General features: G+C 35.5%; 2 protein-coding genes across 4 annotated transcripts in view; one reads left to right on the plus strand and one right to left on the minus strand.

The window, feature by feature from the left end:
• Positions 1-22,595, minus strand: part of LOC142337547 (ras-related protein ORAB-1-like) — a 555,140-nt gene that overhangs the window by 87,093 nt on the left and 445,452 nt on the right. The window lies entirely within an intron of this gene.
• LOC142337539 (uncharacterized) lies at positions 8,300-16,105 on the plus strand. Its single transcript, XM_075386835.1, has 3 exons — positions 8,300-8,534; positions 12,539-12,932; positions 15,580-16,105. Exons 1-2 carry the CDS (start codon positions 8,357-8,359, stop codon positions 12,904-12,906), a joined length of 546 nt encoding a protein of 181 aa, XP_075242950.1. The 5' UTR covers positions 8,300-8,356; the 3' UTR covers positions 12,907-12,932; positions 15,580-16,105.

Consider the following 22,595-nt stretch of genomic DNA (forward strand, 5'->3'; position numbering starts at 1 on the left):
GTTTGCGTTTCACACAGTTCGAGGTAACATACATCTAAAGTTCTTCACGGAAGACGATGCGGAAGAAGTTTTCACCTCCTGGAAGAGTAACTTTCTGGCCTCTAAAACGCTAATCACAAAAACAGTTGACCCTGAAAAGCGAAGCTTTAGCTTGCTCATCAAAGGCGTACCAACCGAACTGCAAGACTCCGAAATTGAAAAACTGCTGGTAATTGATTTCGGAGGCATGAAAGCATCCATGTTTGTCAAAAAAGACGGAACTAAAATGGAAACCGTTAAGTTATTTGCCAAAAAATTTAACAACGCGGGAAAGGCGATCAGAATAGGCATCTTTATCGAAAACTTGTCACACAGATCAATCATTTCCCAATAGCGTTTAATACAAGTCATCTGATGTTTTAAGTGCCAACGCTTTGGAAAAATTGGCAAAATCTGCAATTCAGCACTTCAATGTGGGCTTTGCTCGGGCAAACACAACTTCAAAATCTGTGATAGAAAGGATAGTCTATCTAATTGTGCTAAGTGCAACGGTAATCACGAAACTGATTCGGCTGAGTCCCCCTCACCCCCTCATACCTGAAATGTATATAATATTTTTATTCATTACTGGGTACAACCCTGCCAAATTATATCCAAAAACTGATGAATTGACTCCATATCGGAAATAATGGGTGGAAATAAAAGTAAATTTCTGGAATTGAACATAAACGAACTGAGTGATCACTGCAAAGTAGCCTTAAACAAATACTTGGACGATATGAAAATTTCTCCTTGTTTTCTCAACGAAACGAGGACTTTTGTTGAGAAAGATACTTTCGATTAATAGGTTGCGGAATGTTTCCACGATAATAGAGGCGTTGCATTTTGTTGTTGGAGACTATCTCATACACTTGGATTGAAGAATTGGAAACACTTGAGGTTGATAGTGTTTGGATCATCGTCTTGATAAAAAGGTCAAAGTGCCAGCAACAACGACGAATATTCCCCCAAATTAGTAATGCTGTTAAAAGTGTGGCTGTCTCAGTTCACAAGAGCAAGAGAGTATGCGGAGGCCCACAAGCTGGAAGGGCTTCTCGGCCTAGATAATTTGAACGCCCAACAATTAACTGGAATGATTCCACAGCTAACCCATATTGTTTTTTACTAGACGAAAAACTTGACTTAAGTCTAAAAATCCTCAACAAAGTTGAGCTCACGTTTCTAGCCTGCAACGCAAAAAGCGTCATTGGCCTATGCCTAATATCGGGAACAATTATCAATCAAACCTTCACTCTGGCAACCGATGAAGATGTTGAGCTCTTCACAGGGGCTCCCAACAGGGGGCCTACCCCCGTCACAGTCGTTTGGAGCCGTCTTCCACAAACTTCCGCGCTCAAAGAAAACCATGGATTGACAAAGCCAACTGAAACAAATAAAAAAATGGCGTGAAATTATCGAAATCGAAAAAGTAATCATACAGGAAGACGATCCAACTGCCCTCTGGTTAAACTGGTAGAAATTGTCCGCAGAGCGACCGATAGTTCCATATCCCTCAAGACTACCAACAAATACAGCAAACCGGCCTGGAACGACGAACTCACGATTAACAGTCACATCCTCTAATACGTTAGGAAATTACCATTCTATCCCAAGTAACGGGGCTAAGCTCCAAACAGCAAGAGACTATTTCAAAAGGCTCCTTAGCTAACACTCCTTGAAGTGGTTGTCGTATATTCTCTGGAAATTCATGCGCAAAAGAGGCGAAGACTTTTTGCGGGTATATAACCGATTCTTGAAACCCAAGGTTGGAACGTTCGGACCAATAAAAGACAACAATGAAAAATACTTCTGCTCACCCAACAAAATTGCTGGGGAATTCAGGAAAACGTTTTTCGACCCTGGGCATCTCCAACACGAAACCTTCAATGGAGTTCACGAAGCTCACGTCAATATAGCAGTAGCCTCAAGCGATTTCTTCGATACACAGGACAACGATTCTCTCTCCGAACCCCCTGTCCGCGCTTTAAAAAGCTGCTCTTGCTCCTCTTCTTTTGACAAGGAGCAGATGCATCCTATACTGCTGCAGAAAGTCGGCGCCAGATTTAAAGAGATCCTACTAAAACTCTTCAATATGCGACTCAGGAAAAGTATCTGGCCCTGGAACACCTCTTGAGTGATATTCATTAAAAAAGCTGACAAAAAATTATACGATGTCCCATCCTGTTATCGGCCTCTATCGATCGCTTCCCACATTGGAAAGGTTTTTGAGCAAATGATCGATCACAGACTAAGACGACACGTCGATAGATATTATTTTCTTGGAGAACATTAGGAGGGTTTTAGATCTCGCAGAGGCACAATTAGTTCGCTGTACCGACTACACCTTGAAGCGGAAGAGCTGAAAAAAAGCATGTCTAGCGCCCTAGTAAATGTGTAAATACAGACATGGAAAAAACGTTTGAAATTGTTTGGACCAATGGTCTGCTCTATAATCTCAAAGACTATAGAGACAGCGGTAATCTTTTGAAGCTCATAGAAATGTTTTTACGAGACAGAAAAGCTTACATTCAGATTGACTCCTTTTGCTATTACCAATTCAAAATCCAAATTTGTCTGCCTCAGGAAGCGTTTTGTCGCCGATTCTATTAATCTTGTATATCAACGATTTCTTGATCAACTCACACAAAGCGTTCAAACAAGCGGATGATACGTCGATACTGGTTTAAGCGATTCTTAGGCTAACCTGTTAGACCAGCTCGGAAATTTTTGCAGTATGATAGCAAGTTGGTGCTTCAAGTGGAAGATGAAAGTGAACGGATCAAAAACAGAAAAAATGTAATTCAACACAGATGAACCTATACCATCTACAATCTACCTTAACGGTCAATTATGCAAGACGAAAGAATTCACTAAGTCTCTGGGAATAATCATCGACAGGATACTGACATAAACGAATCATCTCGACAATGCTCTCAGTAATGGACAAAAAAGTTGGAACTGGATCTAGCGGAAATGATCGAAGCAATGGGGTCTCACAATTAACACTCAGACGATTCTTTTCAAAACCGTTATCCAACCGCAACTCAACTATGCTTCCCCAGTTTGAGCTACAAGTGCAGCAGAGTTGCTTGAGTGAAGTGTTGCTTGGAGTCACCCCACCAGATATTCTGTTCCAGAGCATCAGCGCGAAGTTTTTGACAAATAAAACAGAATCAACCGGATATAGTAATGGAAGCTCACTTCAACGTACCTGATCGCGCGCAATCGACAAGGCAGCTACTCGAAAGCTGTCTGAGAAGATTTGAAAGAGTGACGGTTAACTATTTTGTTCTAGGATATAGTACTCAGACAGTCACTGCTTTGATCCTTAAACTGTGGCTGAGAAGATGGTCCTCACCTGATTACTTTGCTGTCCTGAGAACGCTCAGAAATACTGCCAGAGCAAGAGCCCCCTGATCCTTGGAAATCCTTGCTAAGACAACAGAATATGCAGCATTTTTTAAGTAACACCCTTCTTTTCACAGAAATCATAAATAAATGTATAAAACACCATGAGTTTTTGAAAAAAAAAAAATTTGGTTGAAAAAAGTTCACATCGAAAACGAATTTTTGATGATACCAATTCTTTGCAGAAAAAGTTAAATTCACTTAAGAAGATATGAGTGAAAGGAAAGAGTTCGTTTCTGTTATAAAAAACGATCAATTGTTAATTTGAAGGAATCTGAAAAAAATAGATCTTGACATAAGCTTAAACCATTTAATGTTCGCATCAGTACAGTACAACAAATCACTGTTAACTGCGGAACCCGAAAACATGTTAAAGATAAACACCATTTGAAAAGTTTGATACTGTTTTATACACTGCTGAGATCAATTGGCTGAATAATCGGTATTTCCCCAAAAGTAGTGTCATATTCGCGACCGGTTCTTGCGATGAATTATTAAAAAACACAGAGAAACTGAAAACATATGTATTGTAGGAAAAACGGATTTATTCTGCCCCCCCCCCCCAGCTTAGTAAGCATAATTCTTTTATGACCCCCAGGCGCACGTGTTATGTTGTTACATAGCAACGTGCTATATAACAACATATAATTTGTAACGGGTCATAAAAAACACTGGGGGAAACAGAATAGATCCGGAAAAACAGTAGGAATAGCATTTTTTATTACTCTTATTAATATAGGTTTACGTAGAATTTACAAACTCTGCGGTGCTTTTTAAATTAAAAAACATTGTTGGACTTATTCTGATAATCAATTGCATGGGTATTAAATTTATTTTGAAAGGCAATTTTCCCATTCAAACGGCGCAATAAACTAATGACCTTCAACTTGGTGCAGTTTGTTCCAAGAGATCCTTCAATTTCTATCCTAATTTCATCACCTAATTATTTCCAATAATGTAAAGATCAAGTCATACAGGTACTTTGCACTGATGATGACCCAACCGATGTCCTAAAAACAAAAATTTGTAGTGGACGCGCTGGGTTAATTTAGCCAATGATGCTGCTTTATATAGTTTGATGATGGTTTGAGAAAGGATATTCTAAAACTGAGATGACAACTGAGTTTATTGCACGCTCTAAATGTTAATATTGTTAGATGATCCATAATACAGCGAATTGCGGCTCTCTAGCATTTTTCGAAAGAAATGACAATATCTACGCTGCAGAGAGTTAATTTTTTTTGTATAGGATGGCATGTCACTTAAATGGGGAGCCCAGGAAACTAACATTATCAGAAAAGCTGTAGTTCGTTGGATGTTCATTGTCGCAATTTAGATTTTTCTTTCTACTAATCAACATTTATTCAGTTTTATTCTGTCGCAGCTTCCCGACCGTTAACCACTTTTGTGAAGGCGTTTTTATTTAATCAATTGGAAAACCAAGTCACTGATTCAGCTGAAGAGGACAGAGTTGTGTACCAAGGAAAATTAGTAGGATCGAGAAATAGACAGAATTTTTGGATCTATTCTGTTTCGGCCCCAGCTTAGTGAGCATAAATCTTTTATGACCCCCAGGCGCACGTGCTATTTTCTTACATAGTAACGTGCTATATAACAACATATAATTTGTAACGGGTCATAAAAAACACTGGGAAGGGGGGCGGAACAGAATAGATCCGAATTTTTAATAATCTGAAAAGCCTAAATAAATCTGCCTGTCTGCCCAAAGTCTTGATGAACGATACCAAGCAAAGTTCACTTCGATGCGAACAAGTAAATATGTTGATTGAATTTTTTTCACTCCGTGTTTTCCCCAAAAAAATAATTTCAGTTTGAAAGTCTTCAGATTACAGAAACCCTCTCTTACAAAGTTTGACAACTCGAAGAATACAATCAGAAATATCATAGATGATATTGATGTCACAAAATCCAGAGGGTCGAACGGTATACTTCCGGGTTTTTACGTAAAGACTAGCAAGAATTTCTGCAACATCATGCATTCAGTCCTTCGGAATATAAAGAGGCGGCGAAAAATGCCTGACAACTGGAAAGTTGCTGCCATAATGCCAATCGTTTCCAAAAGATTAACTAAGAGTCAACATGGTTTTGTCAGGAGAAGATCTGTGCGAAAAAATATGCTGTTGTTTCTCGAAAAGAATATATGAAGCTATTGAAAATGATCCTCACTCAGAGATAATTGCTTTTTATGCTGACTTCTCAGAAGCTTTTGACAAAGTACCACATTAAGAATTAATTCAAAAGTTAATTGTCATTCGAGTTGGTGGGTGTTAGCTTGATATACTAATCGACAACTTGAAAGATCGACGACAATATGTGCGTGTGGACAATACAAGTTCGAAGATACTCGACATAACAAGCGGGGTACCACAAGGTCACTTCTAGGCTCATTACTGTTCTTTATATTTATTAACAATCATCCAGATGTCCTGATGTTTTCTGAGCCCTTTATCTTCGCTGATAATCTTAAAATTTTGGCTGTGCAAAGAGGCTACTGGGAAGTTGAAGATGATCTACATGGGATTTAGAACTGGGTAATCCAAAATAAAATGGAGCTGGAAATAGACAAGTGTGCATACCTGAAATTCAGAGGTAGAGACCAACAGTACCAATTGATGGGAAAAGAATTGGCAAAATCCACGACTGTCAAAGATCTTTGTATTCACGTGGCGGCTGAAGTATCGTGGTAACAGCATATTGAAGAAAAAACGAAGAAAGCAAATAAAGTTTTTTTACGTGCTTAAGCGAAATGTTGCAAATAAAGTAAACATGTTTGTAAAAATCGGGTTATAGAAGTCCTTAATTTTGCCGGTACTGCTGTATGGTTTCGCGTGCTTGACTGCAGTAAGAACTGAAGTTCAAATTTTGCAAAATTTTCAAAAAAAAGGTAGTCAAATGGATATCGGGAAGTAAAGATACAGAATACAAAAGCCAGCTTTGACTATTAAACATGTTGCCACTACCTATGTTTATCCAACTTAACGATCTATTGTTAGTTTCAAAAGCTCTGAATGAAAAGAATTGCGGCATCGAACTACCAGAAGTACATTTGAAAGAAACAACGAAATTTTCAAAATGACGAAAACTTGAACAGAGAAAGCGCACAGCGATTTCACCTTTAAAACTTGGCGAATTGCAAACCGCCTAGAAATTTTAATAAACTTAGGAGAACCAGTTGGACTGAAAAACAGAATATTACGTACAATGTGGAATTTTTTCGAGAAGAAATTTGCTGAGCGAAATGTTTGCACTTCGCAATTGTGGGACATTATTTTAATTTGATGACTCGGACTTTAAACCCTTCAGCACAGCTGTAAATTCCCAACAACAACAAAATTGCCTCCTGATTTATCTGAGATTGGTACACAAAATGAATAACGGTGTCATCATAAAAAGTTGTCATCAAGTTGTTCGAATAGAACAATATTGCACGAAAAAAGAACGGGACCTCGAGTAGATCCTTGAGGGATACCCGTTTTTATAAATCTTGGGATCGAACATTCATCACTTTTTAACCTTCTTTGAGACCTATTGTTCAGATAACTATTTGCAAGTCTCATAATTTTGTCTTTGAAACCCAAATGGTTTCAGGAATTGATAGAAGTAATGATCCAGGGCGTCAAAGGCATATGATAAGTCAAAGCCAATTAAATATTGCTCTTTTTCAGTTCTAAATGATGTGATAGTTCGTAACTTCAATTAGGGCTGTTTCTCGAAAAGAACCGGTATGAACTTGAGTATTTTCTTATAAGACTGCTCTTTTCAAGGAGTTTGCGCAATTGCATAAAAGGCGCTCGTTCCCAAAGATTCTACATGTAGCTTAGGCTTGAGATAGGTCGATACTTCACAATCAGATTTTCCTATATTTTTGGGCGATGCCCATGTTTTTATTCAATGGAGGGGAATTTCTGCTTGCTAATTCTTAAACTGCTTCAAATGGAGGGGCTGCATTAAATTGAGCGCGCGGTGTCAACAAATTCATATAAATGGAGAACCATTGACAAATGGACCAAGAATGATAACCTATTATGGAGAAGAAGCAGACTCAGCACGCGATTGCGAGTGGTTCACAGACTGTCAAATTTCGAAGAAAAATGTGATTCTTAAGCTGACAGTAAAGCTTATTGATCAGGTTAATTTTACCTGATGATGCAAGTAATTTACCTGATGATCATACTGGCTTCCACTTTTTTCAATTAGAATAAATCCGTTTTCAAGTTTCTTACGAAGCAGAATTACATCCGCTTTTGGTGGAAGAAGTGAACTAGCTGTAAAATAATAGCTAAGCTAAACTTTTGGGTCTTTCCCATTACAGCCCCTCGTGAAATTAGAGCCACCCATTATGGTATAATTACCATGATTTAGGGGGCCATAGATTATCTGACCACTAAGTTGGGAGGGGGTGGGGCTAAAATGGGAAAGACCCAAACTTGTAATTTTAATATGCTCGCTTTATTATTACTGCTTTTGCGGTAATTGTACGTTCATGATAAATTTCATGGGACCATTTTTTTGCTCTCCTTGATTGCAATCGGTTATTTCATTTCACAAAGCCATAATGAAAAAGTTTCTAAATATTCTTGCATTAATCTAAAAAATTTGAAGGGAAAATCTTGTAGAAAATTTCTCTTTTAAATAAACTTTGCAAGCGCGTAGATTTTTACTTAGCTTAAAAAGCTCTCATTTGCGCACACGTAGTTCTTTTGATTTCTTTCTGTCCAAATTATTTGTCTTAAATTTGGCGGTCACAATTATAATTTCGGACCAATCAAATTGCCGCATGTTAGTTCTTATTTTCGACAAACTATATGGACGCCATTTGAGTGAAATCTTCCTTAAGATTAAACAATTGTATGTCCATTGTTGCAGAGAACGTCTAAATGACGGTCTTTTTCGTTTTAGAAATGTATGAATGAGAGTTCATTTCTGCTTGTTTTATTTTTGCCTATTTATCATGGGATTCTCTGAAATTGAAGATAACTTCAACCCCTCACGTCGTCCAGCTTCAACGTCTTCAGATGATGAGCTTTATGAGATGGATGACGAAAGTTTGAACATGGAGAGTATGACTCTAACTATAGATCAAGAAGGTGAGTTGCTTCAGTCAATCTTGTGTAAAGGCTATCTATATTGAGCTCTTTCTGATCCAATTGTCATATTCTAACTTATCGGACACCTATCTTTTGAACTCTGTTAAATCGCAGGCAGCTTGATTGGAACAATAGAAAGCTGGCGAGATTTCAGGCAGACGTGTAATAATGGGGTTAATGACAATACATTGGGATATTGGAGAAGAATGCGTTCTGTTGGCCTAAAATCAACAAAACCTAATTCGTGCGATTAATTGGTCTTGAGCAAAGTTTCTAGCTAATTGCTCTCATGAAGCCTTGGATTTAGCACCACAAAATTTCTGTCCAATTTACAGCAGTTTTGAGAAGTTTTAGCGATGACCACACCTACAATGTAGTCTCCACGTACATTTGTTCTTTTCATTACAGTTTTTGCAGAAAAACGTCCAGTAGATATTGCTAATTGTATTTTTTACTCAAATCAGGCCAAAAATTTGGATAAATTTTTGTCGCTTTGTTAAAGACATTTGCTGCAGTGGAAGAAATTGTCATCAGTGCGGGATAAGCGATTTTTGCTAGTGATGTTCGGAATATATTTTCATAAACTTAAGATATTGTTGAGATATGTTTCTGTTTCTTTGAAAGAAGGACCTCAATACTTATTTGTCTTAATTCAAAGTTTTCACTCCATGTCAGGTTGAGTTGTATCATGATGCCATGATCAGGTTGAGATTCAACCCTTTTTTGTTAGCTCTGTGCTTCAGATTTGCGTCCAGATTTCCCATGATGTTAAGTAGTTTTATTTCACCCTTGATCATGTTCTCATCCTATCTCTAAGAATGGGGGAATTTGATTGCTAGATTCAAAGCTAACGACCAGTCAGATAAAAAAATGAAAATGTTCTCAATTGTGGTTGGCGAGTTGATAGGTTTACAGCTACGCAAGTCTTCTTGTTTCCCAAGCTCGTAATTGAAAGTGGTCCACGCTCAGTGCTTTTGTTTTTTACCTGTGCAGACTACATGCAATGAATCTGTATTTCCACCCGTCGTTCGGATTGGAAGAATTGGATCTTAATTCTCCGGTTAGTTGCCTCGAGTATCATAAACAGCTAAAATACATTTTTTTAAGCATTTTCACCTAAGGCAAACGCCTCCTACTGAAACCAACTTTGATGATAGGTCTCATTTGTATAATTGAATCTTCAATTAGTCATAATTGAATCTATTCAAGGGTTTAGATTTGTGCTAATATTTTAATTGGCTTCAACATTTTTTTTGAACATTTGATTTTTGCCTGCGTTTGTTTCTACTTTTGTTGCGTGGTCCCCAATTGTTTTGTTCAAAGTTGACATATTCTGTCTTTTGATAGATAGTGCAATAGATGTTGAAGAATTAAGGTTTTGAGCTGCGTGTTTCATTGACTTTGATACCGCTTCTTTTCAATGAAATAAGTAAAAGTAGCTTTTTTTGCGAAATATTTGTCCCTTTACTTTGTCTGCAGTGGTTTTCTACAAAGAAATGTTTTTTTTTCCAATTTCTGTAGTGTTTTGTTAACTTACGTGGACATCTTGGCGTGTTGTTTGTTATTAGAGACTGTTATCTGTATCCAATTGCTTCATTTCTCTGAATTGTGATTCATGTTATTTTTAATTAATCTCAAACGAAGTTTGTAGCAATTATACTACTCTTGTCGGTCTTTTGTATGCAATGTTTTGCTTGACCAATTTTTCGTCTGAGCCATTTGACTTTGCGCCCCAGAGGTCATTAAGTGCCCTTAGCCTTTCAGCTCACTAGTCTTCAAGTATGCGATTCACAGAAACTGTTTTGGAGACTTATACCTATGGTGCGAAGGGCGGTCCTTAGGTGTGTGAGAGGGGGGGGGGAGGGGGGTGTACCCCATCAGTCCCCCGGTGCACCCCCCCCCCCGCTGCGCTCAAGATCACGTGTTTCAAGATTTTAAAATTACGTTTTTCAATATATTTTTTATTTTTTTGATACATTTATTGTCATTATTCAAGGTTTTTTCAGCCTCAGGTGTCAGAAAATTTTTGTTAGGGTTGGATAATAAGTTACTGAAAATTTTTTTGGCAATGAATTAATTTTCAACTTTTTAATATTACAAATCTTAGCCATTTTTAAAATAGTTAGCCAATTTTTATCTTGTCCCAAGTTTATGGATCTATATGAGGCAGTGAAATTATTTAAGGCTTGTAATAGTGATCCGGGACAGTCTCTTGAGACAATGAATTGGTTTTGAAGATATTATCATGAATTAAAGCAAGATTTTTTTTTGAAGTTTTCGGTTTTCGAATATTTTTGTCCTCTTCTTGAGTTTAACGATCATTACTGGCCAACGAAACTTCTTGGGTCTTGCAGATAGGTTACTTAGAAAGTGGTCTTGAACATATTTTTCATTGGGAAATCCGGAAACTTTTGTTTTGAATTTTGTACCTATCCATTTTTTTTATTTATTTACTAACAATGCTAAGAAACAGAAATTTGCAGAATCAAATCCCATCATGGAAAATATTCCTAGCTCTCTCTCTCTCTCTCTCTCTCTCTCTCTCTCTCTCTCTCTCTCTTGGTTGGGGTTTCTTTCCTCTCTTTCGCGTTCGCGTTTTTTTCCTCACACACACTATCTCTCTCTGTCTCTCTTTCCTTAACTCTTTTCGTTGATGCCGCACTTCAGCTGATGTGGCCTGATATTATCTATTATCCTCATTAACGCCGATTTATAAAAGAAATGTTTCATCATAAATGACTTAAATATCACTGTAGGAAATCATTGTTGTTTGCTCTCAAACGCAGTTTGTAGCAAAAAATTTTAATTCTGTTTGGCTTTTTATGCACTTTTTCGCTTTTCGTCTGACCCATTTGACTTTTCGTCCTCATTATCGGGATAAAGAGTTTGCGTTGTGCACCCACGCTGCGCTCACCTCGCGCCCCTTCAATCTGAAAATTTTTTAAATTTTGCAATAATTTGCAACTTTTTTAAATATCAGTTTTTCTATTTGATTTATTTCCTAACAAGGCTAGAAAACTAAAAGTTGCAAAGTCGAGTCAAGCTAAGGCTAGCTTCACTAAACCGTGGCTAGCTACTGACGAAGCCAACAGCTCGCTGGTCGTTTGAGAGAAATTTTCCCGACGTTAGTCGGTTAGGCTTTTTCGATCTGTTACTATCTTTTTGAGACTGTTGGTCTGCAAAGCTCTTGCGGTTTTTTATATGGCAATATGCCAGCTATGCTTGTGCGATTTTTCGCCTGGCCGATTTTTCGTCCGACCCTTTAAACAATATGTACAGGTAAGAGGGCATAAAGTGCCGAGTTGTTCTCTTACAGCCTTACGCCTTGCCAGTCTCTAAGTATACGATTCACCGAAACTGTATTGAGGAGATACTTTCATGGTGTGAAGGGTTTCTTAATCTTTAAGGTTTGACTCCTTATTCAACCCGCCCTCAACACTCCCGCCGTCCCAAAATCGAGCAGCGGGATCTTGGGGTCATGATGTCTAATAAATTATATTTGGAACCTAATGCTAACTATAGATGCTCTAACGTTTAGGAAGCTTTTTACTTGTCAAACTTAATCTAACATCTTAAGGGTCTCGTTTTGCAAAATTCAACTGCTATAAAATTTGCTTCATACCGGTTAGTTTTTTTACATCTGAATTTTGGGCTTGAAATTGCACAGAGATTAAGAAAATAAAATATGAAAAGAGCGACAATTTTGATTTTACTCAATAATTTAAGTTATATTTCTGGGCTAAAAAATACTTCGCTACTTTTCAATGTATTTTTATATGCGCTATGTATAATTCTCTCATCTTAAGAATCAAAAGAAATTTATTGCAAAGTGGAGTTTACAATACGCGTTTCATTTTAGATAGAATCTTTTGAAGAAAACGTTATCACAATTAAATGTTTTTTTACATGATAAGCTCTTTAAGTTGAAAAACGTATCGATTATAGAATCAACTTGGAACGTTTATTCAACTCTATTTCAGCTGGTGATTTCTTTTTTATTTCAGTCGAGGAAGAGTGGCTGGTACCGGTTGAGGAAACCCTGCTTGGAGTCCTGGAATCAACTATTCCACCCGAATACCGTTCCTTCTCGCAATGGGTTACTCTCGACGGACAAAGTTCTGCTCAGATCGTATCGACTGCCACCAGAGCCACGAGCTCCATCGAAATGACGTCACATCATCTTATTTCAGCACCTCCATTGGTGATTTGCACTTGTGAACTAATACCAGAAAACAATTCAAATGTCGCAAGGAGTCCATGTCCTCATTTGAAAGTACAGCCCGAGAAAAGCTCGGAAATATCAGCAGATGAAGTACAAAGTCTATCAGAAGAGCCGACACAATCGGGATCTAAAGAATCAGCGAATGATTAATGTCGCATCATTCTAAATTATAGTATAACAAGGCGACTCGGTAATGTGCGATCGCACTTAAGGTTCCGACCCGCTCATCCACAATTTTGGCATAATTGTCTACCAAATGAGGAACATAGAAAACCCCAAAAATTCAAGTATTTTAAAAAAAAAATGGTGTATGAACGAAAAGAAAGTCTCCGAAGCAAATATCTGTGGTGGAGTAAAAATAGCACATTAGATTGATGAGATGTGCAAATATTAAGAAAGCGAGTCAAGACGAACAGCAAAATCAAACAACAGCAACAACAAAAATTAATTAAGTCAAAAACTTCATGTCCGTTTTAAAAACAAAACTTAATAACAAAGTCAAAATACCATCAGATAAAACTGATAGTAAACAAAATAACTTGTAATTCACCAGAAAAGATAAGGTAGCAGTCAACAAAAAGGCTTGGTACTTGGTAAAAATTAGACAATGAAGAACAAAAACAGTAAAGTTGAAAAATTCGTTCATTTTTTTTAAAACAAACAATTTCGAAATAATGAAAACCAAAAGAAATCAAATAAAAAATCCCATAGGTGTACAATTACCAAAGCTTCCATAGAAGGAATTAAGAGCTGCCGGTTTTCAATTTTTAACGCGGTTAAAAAAAGAACATATAGACAACAACTAAAAAATCAATTAAAACTTGGCAGAAAACGCTTTCGAAACCGTAAAGCCATACTATGGCCATCAAAATGTGTCAATTGCACTTTCGGCAACCACCAATAATGTATTACGTGCCTCTCATTATTGAAGCTTGCTAACAAGTAGACAAAAAAGGAAAAAAGCAAAAAATAATTAAGCCTTTAATTATTTTTCGAAAAAAATATTTTCCAAAGGCATGAACGGCATTAATTACAGAAAAAAAATTAGGTTATTAAATATGCCCATGAGTATTGCAATTATCCAGAATATGTCTTATGTCTACAAAAAGAACGTCAAACATGACAACAATCAAAAAATAAAATTTACTTTTTTTCGTGTCGAAGCCAGTAAAGTCAACGAATTCTTCTAAAACATTAGATTGTGTGACACTAATCCCCTTTTGAAAACTTCCTCTGACAAAAATAATGTCTTAATTGGCCTGTAATTAACGAGACTAGATAACCAGACAATAAAGGGAACAAAATTGCGAAGCTAAAAAGTGTTTTTATTCTAATTTGGAAAACAATTGTTTTCGGAGTCATGAAAGCTATCAGCTATCTACTAAAATCATAATATCGTCTCATCTTTTCTTCCGTGAAAAGGCAATGAAACCGGGTCATTGTACAGTAAACTTTCATACAACTAAAAAGACTAGGTAAAAACGGCAGTTAAAGACAAATTAAAAAAAAACAATTAAATTTTTCGAGAAAGTAGTGTTGAAGCCGTTAAAATCATAATTTATATCTTCAAGCATTTTAATAAAATCAATTGTGCCTTCTGTTGAAAGCCAATAGTTTGATATATGAAATGTCAATAAAGTGATAATGTGACAAAACTAGAAAACGTGAAAAATGGGCAAATAACTAAAAATTAAGAAAATTTGAAATCTAGTTGTATCAGGGCCAGTATTCATAACTTAAGTCGTAAAACCGCAATAAAAATTGAATTTGATTTCAATAGAAAGAAGAAGCATTCTTTCATTGCGGACAGTAAGCATTAAGTCGACCAAAGAAAGAGAAAAAAAGAAGCAAAAGTTCAATAAGTTATTGTTTATTTGAAAATCAAATACTTTTAACAGTCAAAACGACCATAAGCTTTCAAGTAGACAACTAGATACAATATTGTGGAGCTAATTAGGAACCCAACTGGAACTATCATTAGTGAGCTTTTTTCTGAAATGTTGTGTTATTTAGTTATTGTAGAAGAGATCTAATTTTTTTTATAAAAAAACCAACTGTTTACAATCCGAATTACTTTTGGATTATTCCAGTCCAAGATTGGTCCAAAACTAGCCCTGCTAATGCTGTTTGTTCTTTAAGAACACTTAATTATTCGAATGTTATAGATATTGATTTTTTGTTAGTTAAAAAATCAAAAATAGATGCTGCGTGTTTAATAATCAACGAGTAAATTCAGCAAAAAACGGCGAAGTTTTGATTACAGAGCACTCTCAACGGAATTTGAAGTAAAAAAAGCCCCCTTTTGAGTCTACAAATTTGCGTTAGTGGTGTTTGGGTCTGTACTTCCTGTAAATTTAATCAAAATGGACTAAAGAAACTTATTTCGTGCTGTTTTTGAAGAAAAATTCTTAATTTTGAAATATATAGCCAGAATTTTTGACAAAAAAAATAAAAATAGCCTACAGTTTTCTTGTGATTTTTTATGTTTTTACAAATAAAATTCAACAACACTTTCAAAAAACATTAACAACTTTTGGCAAAATTGGCGAAGTTTGTCCAAAAATTCCGGAAAAAATGAATAAAATCTCGCCGGAATTCACACTATTTTCTCAAAATTTAAATCTTGATAACTCCCTGTAAAATGTAAAAAACGAAAATTAAAAAATCTTTTTATTTCCATATTCTTCGCTGGACAAGCTTTCTAATGATACCAGTCTCAACTCTCTACGATGAATATATCGATCGGCCAAAATTGACTGAACAAAAACAAAAAAAAAACCCATTTGAGTATATAGTTCCTTCCCCCTCAAGAGGGGTCGGAACAACTATACGATGATTGGGAACTGTCACTCCACCGCGGCTCCAGCATTCAACAAATTCTGTTGATAATTATAGGCTCTTAAACATCTGGGCTCTTCTCAGGTTACAAAATTTTGCTTTTGGAAAATAATCTTGCTTTTCTCCACAAGTTGATAACAAAACAGACAGAGGAGGAGAGTTCAGGAATTTGTACTAACATTGCTTTGAATCTATTTTTGTAGTGATAAAGATGATTCCATAGGGCATTGGAAAATTTATATTTTAGGTCAACATGTTAGATATTGATGCAAAAAATTATTCTTGAGAATACTTCGGTGTTGAAGAAATGGTGCTTTGTAGCATAATGCGTTTGAAGTGATTATTACGGAATGTGTAAATTTGATTAATGAAGATTGAAGCAATAATTTTTTGATGTTTGCCGTGCATGCTTTTAGTATTCCAGATGCTATTTACTGTTCAGCGAACTCAAATGTGAAAACTTGTGATATATAATTTTCGAAATAGATTAATTTAATTTTCACGCAAGCAATCTAATACGTTTGTACGGTGCCTTTTTAATATCCGCGGAGCGGTTGCGAGACATCGTGTTGTTTTGTGACTAAAAGAGGAGGAACAATGGTTGGTAATTTTATGCTTTTGGAATCGGTCGAATGTTACTGAAAAAGAATAAGCCGCGCGTTAAATGATTTGTAGGTCAATATACTAAACAAAAGACAGAAAGAGATCGGAGCGAGAGGGCTTTTTCATTCATACATTAATCTCAGATAGCGCAGAGAGTAGACAGTTTGTTTTCATAAAATATCAGTAAATTTTCGAATTCTGCCTTTTTTTAATAGTTGTTTTGTTCTCCTATTACTTACTCTCATTATTCTCATAAGTCTCATTGTCACTCTAATTAAGAATACTTAAAGCTATTTAATTGCTCTCAAACGAAGTTAGTAGCAATTATACTAGTTCTGTGGTCTTTCAAATTCGATTTCGTGCTTGACCCATTTGAGTTTTTGTCCTCAAAAGCGGAATAAATTGTTAACGCTCGGAGGTCATGAAGTTCCCCTAGAACATTAAGCGTAACCGCTGTCTAAGAATGCAATTCACCAAAACTGTCTTGAGGTGACAAATGCATGGTGCAAAGGGCGGTTCTTAAGTTTGACCCGCAGTCACCCCCTCCCCCCCCCCCCCCCCCCCCACCCAACTTAATCACCCCACTCACCCTCAACACTCACCCCATTCTTCCCTCCTCCGCCTGGCGGTTTTCAACCCCTCTCGTCCAGCCCTCCTTACCCCCCATTCGGCAAAAAAAACCATTACACTCCTCCCACAATCACAAGCGAGCATCTCTGAACCCCAGCTGGGTACTACCGAAGCCAACCGCTCGTCGATCGTTTTTTTTTGTTTATGTTTATTGGCTTCAATTTAAACCTAACAGTTAAACTACTTTCAGACAACTTGTTTTTATGGATTAATAGTGATTTTGAGGTTTGCTTACCTTAATAGATTTTTTGTCCTATCACTTAGTCTCGCAGTTGCTTAGGCCGTCTGCGGCTGTGAATTCACAACAACAATTCGATCGACGTTGAGTGGTTGTTTTTGTAGTCGTGTTTGTCAAAATTGATGATAATTTTTTGACGATTTTAGTGAAATGTGGCAACGAAAATGTTTCTGCTGTTGTGGTTCAAAATTGACTCACTCCACAAATTTATTGTTACTGAAATACTAAATCATTGAGCTATTGATTTCTCAACGCTACAAAATAAGCACACTATAGTTAACCGTTACTGCTCACTTGCTACTGAGTCTAACCCCGTTTTCCATTTAATTTTTATGGGACTGTATATTGCAACTTTAAAGAATTGAATTAAAGAGATTATTTTGACAGCGAGACGTACCATTTTAGATACGTCTCGCAGTCAAAATTATTTCTTTAAATTCAATTCTTACGAAGTTGCCATATAAAGTCCCATAAAAAAAGGAAAACGATGTAGGTCTCACTGCCTCGCTTGTGGAACTTAAAGGAAGCTATTTTGGTGGTTTCAGTTCAAATGTAACGGTTTAACGACTGGCATAACTTATTTTTAAAGTTTGTTTAATTGCTCTTGTAGAGAAGCAATTAATGTAAACGTGTGTGTCTTTTATGCAAAATTTTTGCTTGACCGTTCAACGAGGTAAATGTTCGTAATTCTTGTATAACGTTTTTGACAACTTTTGTTCTCAAAAATATCAGTGAAGTTTTTTGAATTTGGTAAGAATTCTTGGTCTCCTGAATAACGGGTCTCATATACTTTCGGACTAAACAAAGTTGAAGCTAGTAACTGCTTTATGTCCACTCAGTTTTGCGTTTTTGACTGAAATGCGTACGTGGCTTCATTTTTCTCCTAGTGGAGCAAGTTTTCATTCGCATGAGTGTTTGGTCCCACATAACTTGCCTCACTCACTGTACTGATTTTAACTGAAGGAAATAATGATAATGCTCACGGCAATTAAAAAAATTGCCTATTTTTGGTCGTTTTCTTTATCTCTGAGACTTCAGATCTACGAAGCCAGAGTTTTTCCGACGATCTGCCAGCTATTTCTAAAAACTTCTGCGTTTTTACAACTGTTTTTGATTTTCCCGAAGAAATTAGTCTCTAGACTTTTTGCTTTCGCTGTTGCACTGTTTTGACTGATTTTTGTTTGAACTTAATTTGTTCAAGAAGTTGTTTTGGCATTTTTCATGCTGCATTTTATGGTTAATTTTTGTATTTCTTTGGCATTTATTTTCCACAAATGGAGTTTACACAAACTCTATCGAATCATCCTAAGAACTTAGAAAAATTGAAAAAGGGAACACTAATACTGTTGAGAAAAACGATGATCGTAAATTAGCAAGTTAGTTTAGAATCAAGAAACTGGGTCGATAAAAACTACTCTATTTAAAACGTTCATAACAAAAGCGGTCAAGGATTCGCCCTTTGGATAACCGTGCCCGGACATCTCTCGTTTTTCTGGGGCTGCTAACCGCTTATTTCAATCGATGACTGATATAAACAGGGAATCTAGGCTTTTTGCTATGATGACAACTTTTAGATCAATTCTTGAACACGGTAACTCATCGCTGAAAAGCACATGAAAAGAGTATAAGAAAACAAAACAACGCTATATGTGAAACACTATTCATTTATTCGTTAAAAGACTAAAAATAATCTTAACATCTCTCCCCTTCACTAATTCCCCTCTAATCCACTAATCGCATCTGTCGCCAATGTCAAGGAACCACCAGCTAAGATGGTTCGGGGACCTTAGCCTCTAAATTCTACCTAGCCCTCTAGGCGACTTTAATTCTCTTAGAGACCTTCTGCCTAACTGGCTTATAACGAAAAACGGGCACAATCCTCTACTTAGAAAAAGTTAACTTACACCAGCTAACTTCTAGTACTTATACCTACTGACAACATTATATCAAGAACAAGCCGAAATGTAACTACGAACTCTCTGGCTCACCAACAGAAAGGAGAGACTTCTCTTACAAAATTAAATTGAAAAGAAGCTCTGAAAATCAAGCGGTATATAAACTCCGCAAAAGTAATTAAATGAGATATAATCAAGTCCGATTTTTTTTATAAACTAATCTTATGCGAAAAAGTCCAAAAAGTCACATGGTTGAATTAAGTTTACCCTCAATTTGGTAAGTAACCTCTAATTTAAAACTTAAGCTTCATTAAAGGTTCTAAATCCGTTCAGTTTAGACAAAGTCAGAACTGTCATTACTAATCAAAATCAATATTTGTTTAATAAACTGCTTAAACAGTTCTAACTTACTTAGCCATTATTTTTTCATTATAATTTAATTCGAAACTTCTGAGAGATAACCCAAGGTTAGTACTTTGCTATAATTTGTTAAGTTTTCTTTATTTTCTTAAGATATTTTAAAATAGAAATTCCATTTCTACACCACCCACTTGGACTTGACTGTTCTCTTGAATAGTTATTATTAAAAAAACTAAATGAATTACATTAAGGAAGTGAAAACACTTTTCTACATTTTTTGCTTTTTTAAGTCAACTAGAGACACGTAACTTTCCATATCAAAGGTGCGTTAAATGACAAACCTCCTTTCAAGTAAAATGAAGCCCAATGAACAAAAAAAATTGTTTTCAAGGAATTGCTCTTTTTTTTGAAATTCGACTCTGAGTTTTCGTAATTTTAAATGAAATTTTGATTTTTTTCGAGGTTTTACTAATTTTTGGGAATCTTATGGCGTGGACTCATTGACTAACAGTGAAATATAATCCGTAATGAGCTTTAAGTGAGCATATCTAGTGCTTTGAGTGGACAGCTAATGGCTGTTAAGACTTTAAAAATAATTTTTCGAAATTTATTTCGAACATTAACCAATCATAAACTTATTATCGTGAACTGTAAGTCAGTCACTGTGATGACAGCAACATCTTCCGCCCTACTGTAACCTAATTTGATCTAGTTGCTGGTTTTATCTTCTAATGTTTTGTAATATGACTTCAATGACACAAGATTTCAAAAAGTTTTAAAATTTTTTTCATTATTTCCGTATTATTGGTTATTTTTGAAATCTTATTACATTATCCTAAAATTGACAGCTCTTATTGGCTTCATGAAGACGTTCAATGGATCACAGATGAAGTTTTCAGAGAAAAGCTTATTGTTTCAAATGGCTTCGACTTTTTCTTCTTGCATTTCTCTACTGAATTTTTGGTTTTTGCCTGATTTTGTTGATGTTTTCGTAGTCAGACTTGTTGTGATGTCTTATTGATCACCAATGCATGACAAACATCCACATACTCTTATTGAAGCATATTTGATCGTATTTATTGACTTCCGTTGAATTTAAGTGAATTTAATGACTTAAGAATTTAAACAATAGTTTTCCAAATTTTTTTTTTGAAAAATTAACCAATCTTAAAATTTTCGTGAACTGTTTGTCAGTCTCAGTATTGACAGAACCCACTTGCTTTCTACCGAAACAAACAAATTTCTTTGGCGGTTTTATCTTCTAACTGTTGATTATATGACTTCAATGACACAAGAATTCAAAATTTTTAAAAAAAATTTGGATATTTTCGTATTATTGACCTCCTTTAGAAGCTTTTGAGTTTAATGGCTGTTAGGACTTTAAAAAAATTTTTCGAAATTTTTTTGAACCATAACCGATCCTTGACTTTTTTCGTGGACTTTTAGTCAGTCTTAGTACTTACAGGGTCCCTTTTTTTCTTATGCAGCCAAAAATAATCTGGTTAGCTATTTTATCTTCTACCTATTAATTTTAAAACTTCAATGCCACTAGTTTTCATATTTTTCTTTAATTTTTGGATACCTTTCATTTTTGGATCTTTTTGAAATCTTATCACATTATCCTAATACTGAAAGTTCCCATTGGTTTAGGGAAGACGTTCAACGGATCATATATAGTTTTCAGAGAAGAACTTATGATTTTAATTGCTATGATTTAAATTGCTTCGACACTTTCTTCTGGCACTTTTCTACTGAATTTTTGGTTGTTGCCTGTCTTTGCTGTTGCTTTCATTTTCTAAAATAATTTTTTGTAAGATTGTTTTGACCAACTATGAATGGCCAAGATAATTGTTGTCTCATGGAGGCATAATTTTGCGTACTTAGTGGATTTCGTTGAAAGCTAATGAAATTAATGGCGTTCATACTACGAGTTTTCTCAAAAATTTCGTGGTTCTAATGTATTTGTTCATATTTGATTTTTTGAAACTATATTGATAAAAAGAAGAATCCCATTGCTGTTTACAAATTAATTGAACTTAGAAAAGTTTTCAGTGAAAAGTTCATTTTTTAATGCCTTCGACACTTTTCTCGCTCAATTTTTTTCTTGAAATTGCTGTTTTTGATTGCTTTTGTTCTTTAGGTGGCCGTAAATTGCTTTTTTGCTTGTATTTGTGGATTGAATTAATGATGTTACCTGAATCAGTTTGTCAGTTTATAGCCTTTAGTCTTAAAGTTTATGATATACATTTTCAAACATTTTTCAAACTTTTCAGTTTTTGTTGTTCTTTTCGTCAAATTGTAACTTATTTTCATCAATGAGAGGTCACATCTAATTTTATGTTTTTCAAAAAAGATAACTACTGATACTATTTGTCACCGATGCTTTTTGTTGGACAATATGCGTTTTTTTTAAACGTTTTTTTGAGTGGTCACTTTTTGCGCTTCTTTTTCTCTCCTTTCAGAACAATCGTTTAGTAACAGATCCCAATGGTTAACAAATGTGGCCCAAATAAACTTATTTAATCTCTCAGTATAATTCCTGCAGCTGATTTAGTAGAAATAAGAATTGAATTAAAAATACCTAATATTCAGATAATAGCTAATGATTTTAATGGTAGCAATGGATTGTGTTTTCGCAAATCGTTTCTGATTTTTTAGGTTTTTCTTTAGTTCGTTTCTAACGCTTAAAGCACCCAAGGACAAGGCCGTTTGTAGTAAATTTTTAGTAATTAATTAAGGATTAATTAGTTCAAAGCTAATGATTTTTAAGACTTTTGAAATTTCTTGGTTGAAAAATTGTTGATTAATTTTTGAATTACGCCTGATTGATCGTTCTCTTTGTTGACTTGTAACATAGTCTCATTAAGAAAACCTTCCTTGCCGCTGTATAGTTAGGAGAAGTTAAATTTGAGTAGCTAAGGTTTTATCTGACTGCATTTTGACGTTGTTACTATGTGCTTTTAAATTTAGATATTCAGTTTTTGCCGTGAAGTTTTTGTTTTTGCTAATTTTTTTGATTTTTTTGTCTCGTAGTCTATTTAAGGTCAGATCTCATTGGCGCTGTAATAAGGCATGGCATTATGTAATTAAATTAGTAGATAGTTTGTGTAACAATTTTTTTAAACTAAAACATCTATTGTTTTTTCTTCATTTGGTTGACAATTATGTCAAAAATGTAGATGAGCTCGGGTCGGAACATCATGTGCGAACGCACATTAACGAGCCGCCTTGTTCATTTTAAGTTAGTTAGGGCAGAAGGACTTTAAGAGAATTAA

Source organism: Convolutriloba macropyga, chromosome 4, assembly GCF_964194025.1.
Source record: "Convolutriloba macropyga chromosome 4, txConMacr16.3, whole genome shotgun sequence".
NCBI lineage: Eukaryota > Metazoa > Xenacoelomorpha > Acoela > Convolutidae > Convolutriloba > Convolutriloba macropyga.